The sequence below is a fragment of the Danaus plexippus genome, chromosome 12, assembly GCF_018135715.1.
Source record: "Danaus plexippus chromosome 12, MEX_DaPlex, whole genome shotgun sequence".
In the NCBI taxonomy this organism is placed as follows: domain Eukaryota; kingdom Metazoa; phylum Arthropoda; class Insecta; order Lepidoptera; family Nymphalidae; genus Danaus; species Danaus plexippus.
Window position 1 is genome coordinate 2,838,786 of NC_083545.1, and position 9,778 is coordinate 2,848,563.

The following is a 9,778-nucleotide window of genomic DNA, read 5'->3' on the forward strand; positions in this document are numbered from 1 at the left end:
CTGATCAAAATCAATGAAGAGAAAAATACTAATGAATATGCAGAATGATCTAAGACCTTAGCCTGTTCAAAATAACGAATTGAAAAAACCTTTACACTAGTAATAGCAAGATTTTTCATTCATCTCATTTCAATTTCACAAATGTATAATGTATCTTATTTGGTAGGTATTTCTTAGTCATTAAGTTTCTAAACATGCCTTAAGATATAAAAATGCTAATACATTATGTTATTGAAGACAAGAAAAATTTTTAAGTCGGGAAACTACAACCTAAATTTTTTTTTTTTGTTATTTATTATACAAACCAAATAAACATTATTATCAAAAATATATTATTATCTAGCAACACCAATAACTTATAACGACTTAAAGGAGTAGGTAATTTCATAAAGTTTGTATAGAACTTTATTTCGTCTTTTTCCCACGTGGTGACGTGTATAATCTATGAAAGAACTCAATACCAAACCTCCAAAAAGTTCTTTTTATTAATATAAAAGGTAAAAGGAACATTCGACATTCTGTAATCGGGTTCACACGACCGCGGATCCAAATTTTGCAAACATCTCACGTGTTTCACTGTAGGGATTCCATGCTTTGAAATAACGAGGAGCCTCTTAATTACTATTATCTTTATGTAATTAATCTGCGTACATGACATAACTTCATACGAAGCTATCGATAACTTCAACGCAAAGCATTACGTGAGATGCATCCTGGTGTCTAGGAGTAGACGTGCAGTATAGGGACGGGAAAGGACTCAACTTCATGATTTAGATTAATAACCGAAGGCCAAAATATGGTGATGTGGTACTACGTGCATATTTTGATGGAATTATTGAATCAGATTCAAATTTAACTAGAGTTTAATGTATAGTTTAATGTATAGTTAAATAAAGTTTAATGTTATAACCAAATCTGGTTTCTCTGATGGGGGTGTGCGGAGGATTTGTAATTAATTGTACAAAAATATTCAGTAACAGATAGAAATAACTGCCCTCTCTATTTAACATTCCCAAGGTGATCTATAAAACCTATCGTCACACGTGTAAGTCGTACATGTACCTATTTAATATATGTTTTTCAAACCACAAACCGACATGTTTTGTAGCATAACATTTTCCGCGAGCAGTTCATATTTCCTGCAGGACATCGTTTAAAAGAGAGATGAATATTTTTATATTAGAATAACAATTGTCGGTTATCTTTGATTTGAATATATATTTTTGGACAGTTAGGATCGTACACAAAGCTGAATATTGAGCATCGATCTCTACTTTGTCCGTTACATCTGTTGGTGGGAAAGAATATTATTTTTATTAAGATCTGGAATCTGGAATTATAGCTACAAACTTAGATTTTTAATTACATTACTGCGTGCTCCATGAATGTAGCTTATGCCTTTCAATTTCCGTTTTTGACATAAAGGAAAAGACATATATTGGTAGCTACACGCACTCAAGTAGCGCGAACAGTTTTTAAAAAGGAAGAAAAAAGGATATGTCATCATATCCTTGATAGTAATTTTAGTCTTTTTACACAAATCATGGTCACAGAGTGACGTAAAAAGTTGCGATAATAGACTTACGCGGATGTTCAAAGCCTACAAAATAACACAACAAATACCGAAAAACACCTGATACAGCCATACGTAACTCATTGATTTTTATTCGTGTAAGTAAATATGACCTTTATATTTATGCGAATAAGTATATTAATCGTTTGATGGTCCTGCGTGTGTGATTAAAAGGTTGTTTTGTGTGGAAGAGATCTCGGTTCTCACGAACAGCCGCACACAGGTGCGCATCCGGCTATCTTAGTCTCACTATACCGCGATTTGAATTATTTTAGTCCCGCTCTAATTAAACATAAAACAATGACTAAAGAATTTATTAATTAAATAGCAGACAAAAAAAAAATTTTGAATTTTAATTCATATTTTCGAAAGACATTAATATTGGTAAACCACAACAAAGGTTAGATTATGTGTGACTAATTTGAAGGTTGGTCATATAAACATATTTTTATATAATAAATTAATTTTCAAAAAGTCAAAAAGAAATAAAATCGAGGCAAAAATAAGTGAAAATTAATAGAAATGACACACCTAAGTAATAAGTGTTATAATAGGAAGATTGTAATCTTTTTAAATTTTCTAATTAAAAGCAAACTTAAAACGTCATCATCATCGTCAATTTAATCGATCGAATCGAATCGAAAAGAAATCGATGGCGGTAGGTGATAAATAACAAGGATCAACTGACAGACAATCACACCTCGTCTGCCCGTGATCACGGTTGATGCAAAGTAACCGAAACGTCGGGATTATGTAGTTTTTAAATAATAAAATCCGCGTAGTAAATCCGAATAATACTAGTTTCATTTAAATGAATAAAACTCGCGAAAATCTTAGATCTCATAATGTTGATATTATTTCATATAATACTAAAGCTTCAATAAACCATAATTGTATAAGAATACTTAAATACTATAGATGTTGTTCAAATAACCATGTTCTTGTAATCAGCTTCAAGTTTATAAGTCGAGTAGTCTACGATAATTTATTTTCATTTATGTCACGGAAAGAATTTGGTTTGTATCTAACAAAAACAAAAAAACGTACGTTTGTTCTAATATATTCAGAAAAATATTTCATGAGTTTGAAAAATAAAGGAGAAAAAAACAGTAGGTACTAGTAGATAGAAACGTATTGATACACATTACACAACGACCGACTTTATGTTAACAATTATTTTTATCACATTTGTGTTTTTGAATTATTACACTTGTGTAATATTAATTAAAATTACTGAAATAAGTCCTAAAATAATTTTCCTTTTGTCATCGGGAAATCGTCTGTAATGGAAAATTTTATATGTCACCGTCCTGCACACATTTGTAGTCAGTCAGTTTATGCAAATAGTTCAAAAACTGTTGATATAACTTCATTAGTTTTAGTTGTTGGACATCAGTAATAATTGTAACATTATCGTTAATAAACATTAATAGTTGTATATTAGAACAGTTGTCAGTATTGCTCCTAAATAATTTACCCAAAATTTTGCAAAAATTATTCATATCCGACATCCTTTGTCGCAACAATTTATGCATTTTTGTTACATCTTCTTGTAACATACCAAGCTAAATTAAGGCCATGACAGTTGTCAATATTAAAATTTTCTTTGAATTATTTGATTTATCTTGATGTAAAAACTCATAAAAGTAGGCATAAAGCATAAAGGTATTTGTAATCAACGGTGCAGGCACAAAAATACAATCACAATGCCCTTCATAATAAGTTAATATAAAATAATTAATAGGCCAGTTAAAATAAAATAATGCGAGAAAATCATTTGTGTTTGTCTACTCCTGCTAGATATAAAGAATGTAAGAATGTTTTATGAATTCTGGCACTCTTTCCTATGTTTCAAATGTCTGTGGGGCATCTTCACGCATGAAGCAAATAAGATTTCAATAAACAGAAAGTTATTATAAATTAACCGAAAATATTAAAAAATAGAAAAGTCCAGACTTATATTGCACTTTTTTCATCTAAAAAACTAAAGCGACAAATTTTAAGTAAAATTATAAACAAAACGACATTGATGCCTTTTGTTGTTTTTAAATTTTTGTTTTTGTTGCTCGATATTATAATACATATTATATCAAAGGCTTCACACTACTACTAGTCATCTCCTTAGGTATGGAGGACCCAGGCAGGAGAAGTAAACACATGTGAATATAACCGTCAACTATCACGAAGGTTACGTGATTTAACTGGGATAGGTTATGCTTGATGATTTGTGTTGGGTCCGCCAATACCATCACAAGTGAAAAAAGTTGTCTGTAATGTTTACAGCTGTATTCTTAAAAGAAAGGCTGACAGGATTCCCGAATAGTATGGAACACAAACATAATATGAATGATAATAAATTGGTAGCAGTAGCTACAGAATTGTCAGCCCGTAAAACAATACAAATCGTTATACGAGTCTACCAAACTTGGAAATTCCAAATTTTTCACTTTCAAGGACATCTAGACTAAATAAAAAAAACGGATTCATATTCATGACTCTGATCAGGGAGTAAAAAAGAGGAAAAGTCAACGCACTGAGGAAGTTATATAGATAGTATTACAGTTTATGCGTCGGCGTCCAGACCAGAAATTTTCTGTATTCGAAAATTTTAAAACTTGTTGTGTTAGGGCTTCGGTTCCTTAGGAAACCAACATCTCCAAAGACAATGCCATCGAGGCCAACTAGTGTTACGAGTTCACTAACGAACTCACTAGAAATAGGTTCGTCGTAAATTTGTACGCGGTGGAAGTGGGAACGAGACTTACAACTGCTAAATGTCTCCATAACCTACTAGAAGACTTGGGCCTCTCCATAACTAATATCAATTGATTCTTAGAACGTACTTCGAAGGCAGCCCTAGTAGATTCTTTTTAAATTTGGTTAGGAGGAGAGAGGAGCTTGGACGGTGGAGGTGAGCGTTTAACTCGCGTTAGATGGGGGCCCCTCAAACCTACATCTGGGTCACAATTCCCAGGCACTGCTAAAGCTCCTCTTCCTGCAACGCGATGGATCCGACACCCGCACAGTGAATCCATAAAATGCTGAGAAGTTCTCGTCGTCGTCGTCTGCAGCAAAAAAATTTTTTTTTTATTGATATATAAGAAATGTTTTAACATTTTTAATTGTGTACCCGTTTAAAATGTGGTATTGAAATTTACCAGTAACATTATTTAAGATTTATCATTCGCGCCCTACTCCGTTTTACCACACACATAATATCTTAAGAGGTCACTAGCATTGAAGCTCGGACTATAGATAACTTTTTTCTCCTTTATGGCTTCAATATCATGAAGTTTTGTGTATATCTACAGTTTTTTTACTTATTGACAGCGAGCTTATGTCAAGCTTCATGAAATTGTCAAACTTAACAATTAATATCAAGTATCAACACTGTTGTAACCTACTTGTTGCCTGTTGTTGAATCTATTATTTTAATAATTATATAACTTCGTAAAGTAATAATTTGGTGTCTAAAATTAAATTATCTGCGATATCTTATATCGAAATGGAAAGCCCAGTAGTGGATGTAGTGGAGGGAAAAATATCTGGAAAACATTGTAAAACTTCAAACAATACAGATTATTTTACTTTTAAGAGCATTCCATATGCTAAACCGCCAGTAGGAGTTCTGAGATTTGCAGTAAGTACAGTTACAACTCAAAAGTGACTAACTTAACCTAAGTATTCTTTACTCAGCTAAAGTTCTGATACGGTTTTTAGGTTTCTTAAAGCCGTAAATGCTATTTTAACAGTTTATAGCATGTTTTGCTATCTTAAATTTTTATTTCAGTCATGTTTTTATTATGTTACATGAGAAACAGTTTTCATTATTCCATGAAAGCATCAAATTTATAGGTTATGCATAAATTTTAATAACTATTCATTATTATTATTATTAGAAATTATTAATGCCTTTTGTGTAAAGAGAGAATGAAGTGTAATTTCAAAATTTTATATTTAGGATTTCCACAAATCCCTGAACAGAAGAATCAATTCACAAGTTTTACTTTTTCCATGTTGTTATTGAATTATTTTACTTTTATGTTTTTAATTTTTTCTTCAGGCACCACAGCCACCTGAACCATGGGACGGAGTACGGGATGGCACAAAAGACTGTAATATTTGTGCCCAACTTGATAGAGAATCGTTTCAAGTGGTGGGCGATGAGGATTGTCTATATTTAAATGTATCAACTCCAAGTTTACCCAAAGCTGACCTACCACCACTTCCTGTTATGGTTTTCTTCCATGGGGGTGGTTTTCTCTTCGGCAATGGTACTGACGATTCTGTTCACGGGCCAGATTATTTAGTTGAGAAGAATGTTGTAGTTGTTACTCTTAATTATAGACTTGGCATTCTCGGGTTCCTCTCACTTGGCTGTAAAGAAGCCCCTGGCAATATGGGCTTGAAGGATCAAGTGCAGGCATTGATATGGATAAAAAATAATATTAAAAACTTCAATGGTGATCCCAATAATGTCACTATATTTGGTGTGAGCGCTGGAGGGGCGTCGGTGGAATTGCAGATGTTGTCACCAATGTCAAAAGGATTATTCCACAAAGCCATTGCCCAATCTGGATCATCACTGCTACATTGGTCACAAAATAATAACATAAAAGAATTAGTGCTAAAATTCCCTATTATTAAGAAGAAAAATATTACTGACAGTCAAGATCTGTTGCAACTTTTAAAGAATCTATCTACAAAAGATTTAATAACTATGTCTATGTTAGTGATAGGTTTAGAAAACTCAAAGGGTGGACTTAACTTTGGTTTTGTTCCTACTGTCGAGGAAGATAGAGATTGGGAACCATTCCTTACAAAATCTCCATATGATTTGCTCAAACAAGGAGAAATACATAAAGTGCCTTACATGACGGGTTACTGTGATCGTGAAGGCTTACTAATGATGTATTCAATTCACAAAGCCACATTTGATACTTTAGTGAGAGACAAAGACTTTTTGTCCTTATTGCCGTTTGATCTGGACAATTCACAGAAAACTGAATTACAAACTAAATTAAAAAATATTTATCTAGAAGGTGTTAACAAATACAATGAAAGTGATTTCTATGCAATAGATTTCTTTTCTGATGTCGACTTCTGCGGTGGCATATTTGCATCCGCTGAATTAATTTCAAAACACATTTCCCCGTTGTACTTTTATGAGTTCTCGTACGATGGAAATTTGAATTATTTGAAGAAAAAGTTGAATATCGATAGGAAAGGAGCCTGTCATGGCGACGAGGGTGGATATTTAGTTAAATCTGGTTTATTACAAGGAGATATAACTGACACAGATAGATTAGTGCGAGAGAGGATGTGTAGAATGTGGACAAATTTTGCTAAGTTCGGGTAAATGTTTTTGGAATGTCTTATAAATGAAATAAAAATCCTTATTAGATCTTTTTTTTTAAATATCTTTTTATATTACAGAGACCCAACACCTACAATTGATGAAGTTATAACGACAACTTGGGAACCGCTAGCGGAGACCGGCTTCAATTGTTTAATGATTGATGACAAATTGTCAATGAAAGAGGATGCACGGACAGAAAGAACAAAACTATTTCAGGAATTGTTTAGTAAATGTTCCAAACGTTAAACATTTGTAAATATTAATTAATAAAGCCTAACAATAATAAATGTTATCTGTGAACAAAATGTACATGACTGTATAAAAATATATATTTTTCTACTACAAAAGTCTATTTATTTACTCTTTAATTTGCAATATTATACATTTTAGTGAATACGTCTATTTTATTTGACAGATAGTTTGATTTGATTTCTGGTTTCTCGTCAATAATGAGACAGCTCTTCGATGTGTTATATGACGGCCAACGAATGTTTAAATCGTCGTTTGGAGTGGGGTCACTGAAATTATAGTTTTAATAGAGCATTATGATAAATTCAACGGAAAAGTATTATAAGATATTAAAAATTATTATTATTTACCTTGTTTTTGCAAAATTGGTCCACAATTTTGTTACAATTTCCCTTACAGATTCATCTTTTTCATCAGCGGATTTTGATACTGGGTCATGTTCGAAAATATAAGTCCAATCATCTCCGTGTGTGGAACCTTCTTTTTTGATATTAAAAAAGATTTTACAGTGATTAATGTTTCCATCATAATGAAATTCATAGAAATATACAGGAACTCCTTTCCTAGCCATTGTATCACCTCTTAAGTAGCACCCAGCTACAAAATCAAGGTCGCCGAAGAAATCCACTGCCAATTTGTTATCGTCATTACCATCGGTAAGGTTCATAGAATAAACTGATAGGAAATGTTTATTAACCGCGTCTTTGTATCCTTCTTCAAGTTTGTAAGGCAAGTAGTCTGCGAAATTTTTATTTTCACTAATGTCACGGAAAGAATCCGGTTTTATGAACTCCAAAAAATAACCTTCTTTTTCGCAGACACCCATCATTGTAGGCACACGGTTAAACTGTCCGTCTTTTATTAATTTATATGGATGTTCAGTAAGCATTTGCTTTCCATCGCCTAAATTCTTTTCTATGGTTGGAATGAATTCGAACGCACCTCTAGCACAAATTGATTCAAAATCTACCTCACCAGCTTTGTTTGATAATTGGTTTATTGGGCTTGCCACCAAAAATTCAAGAATAGCTTTTTTGTCTTTTGTGGATCCAGTGTAGCCCATTTTTTCTATAAGTTTAAGGACACTTTCAAAAGGTTCATGATTGATAGACCAAGAACTGAGGGTAGGACCAGATTGAAGAATTGCTTTGTGGAATAGTCCTTCGGACAAAGGAGACGCTAAGTGACATTCTACACATACTGATCCAGCACTCATCCCAAACAGTGTAACGTTATGCGGGTCACCCCCAAATTTATCTATATTCTGCTGAACCCATTTAAGTGCCTGAACCTGATCTTTCAGGGCCATGTTTCCGGAAGCTTCAGGAATATTTAAACTAAGAAATCCAAGAACTCCAAGTCTATAGTTGAAGGTTACTACAACAACATTTTTATCTATGAGATATTGGGGTCCAAGTTCCTTATTATTTATACCATTGCCTCTTACGAAACCACCTCCATGGATAAACACCATAACGGGCAATAGCTTAGAATCCGATTCCGGCAGTTTAGGTGTATAAACATTAAGATACAAACAATCTTCATTTCCTATACAACTGTTATTCTCTAAAATTATTTGCACACATACTTTGTCTTCCTTATATTCTGTTACATCTAAAACACCATCCCATTTTTCGGGTGGTTCAGGACTCTGTAAATTCCAAGAATATAGATGAATAAACGTAAAATTGTATGAAAACGTAAAATAACAATGCCCAATTTAAAACATTAAAATTTATTTTACCTTAAATCTTAAGTTTCCGACCGGTGGTTTGGCATAAGGGATACAAAGAAATTCATAATACGACACTCCACTGTCTGTAGTCGTTTTTCCGCCTTTGATATAACCCTGACTTACTTCTACTAAAGCCATTATAAATTGTTGAAATGACTTACACTAAACAGGCCTATATATAACGACACATTCAAAGATAATATGTATCGATTGAGATTTTCTCTTATCATTTTTATGACAAGGTCTCGTGTGTTGCCAAAGAATATTATTTTTTTAGTATTGAAAAAAAAAAAATCATCACAAGCGGTTCAAGTTATCCGCGAACAAACATAAAAAAAGCATATATACGATCGAATTGAGAAACCTCCTTTTTGAAGTCGGTTAAAGATATTTAGGAAGAAACTTAATATTTCCAACGCCATCTACTATAACCCGATCGAACTAACTGGTTTCAGTTATCTGTACCTAGAGTCTCGAGATGATTTCCATGTATTGGAAAAATAATAGTTTTTTTAAAACAACACACTTGGTGTATGTAAAAAAATGTAATTGTTTTATATTTAAAGTAATCTATATAAATTTAATGATAATGTGTAAGTGAAACACAGTGCGTTACGGCGCTTATTCATAATTATTAGAGATTTAATAAATGACTAGCTTTGCCCGCGACTTTGTCCGCGTCAGTTTAATAATTATAAATAGCTGACCGGACGAACTGTTTCGATTTACAGGCAGTAAATAAACAGATTTTTGGATTATTAGGAATTTTTTTTTGGTCTAACGAATGCAAAAGTATCCTATGTCCGTCTCCTGATTCCAACCTACCTTCCCATAAATTTCCAGCCAAATCTGTACAGCCGTT

At 32.8% G+C, this 9,778-nt stretch overlaps 2 protein-coding genes across 2 annotated transcripts; one reads left to right on the forward strand and one right to left on the reverse strand.

Moving 5' to 3' along the window:
- Positions 1-4,928: 4,928 nt before the first annotated feature.
- On the forward strand, positions 4,929-7,279 carry LOC116772352 (juvenile hormone esterase-like). Its single transcript, XM_032664515.2, has 3 exons — positions 4,929-5,213; positions 5,637-6,928; positions 7,010-7,279. Exons 1-3 carry the CDS (start codon positions 5,079-5,081, stop codon positions 7,176-7,178), a joined length of 1,596 nt encoding a protein of 531 aa, XP_032520406.2. The 5' UTR covers positions 4,929-5,078; the 3' UTR covers positions 7,179-7,279.
- On the reverse strand, positions 7,246-9,474 carry LOC116772350 (juvenile hormone esterase-like). Its single transcript, XM_032664514.2, has 3 exons — positions 8,926-9,474; positions 7,532-8,832; positions 7,246-7,450 (listed from the first exon to the last, which is right to left on the reverse strand). The coding sequence occupies exons 1-3, from the start codon at positions 9,052-9,054 to the stop codon at positions 7,297-7,299; spliced, it is 1,584 nt and encodes a 527-aa protein (XP_032520405.2). The 5' UTR covers positions 9,055-9,474; the 3' UTR covers positions 7,246-7,296.
- Positions 9,475-9,778: the final 304 nt, after the last annotated feature.

Coding starts and splice junctions, on each gene's coding strand:
- LOC116772350 (XM_032664514.2), bottom strand. CDS start 9,054: ATGGCTTTAGTAGAAGTAAGTCAGGGTTATATCAAAGGCGGAAAAACG. Junction 8,833..8,925: donor TCGGAAACTTAAGATTTAAG/GTAAAATAAATT, acceptor TGGAATTTACAG/AGTCCTGAACCACCCGAAAA. Junction 7,451..7,531: donor ACCAATTTTGCAAAAACAAG/GTAAATAATAAT, acceptor CTATAATTTCAG/TGACCCCACTCCAAACGACG.
- LOC116772352 (XM_032664515.2), top strand. CDS start 5,079: ATGGAAAGCCCAGTAGTGGATGTAGTGGAGGGAAAAATATCTGGAAAA. Junction 5,214..5,636: donor TAGGAGTTCTGAGATTTGCA/GTAAGTACAGTT, acceptor TTTTTTCTTCAG/GCACCACAGCCACCTGAACC. Junction 6,929..7,009: donor ACAAATTTTGCTAAGTTCGG/GTAAATGTTTTT, acceptor TTTATATTACAG/AGACCCAACACCTACAATTG.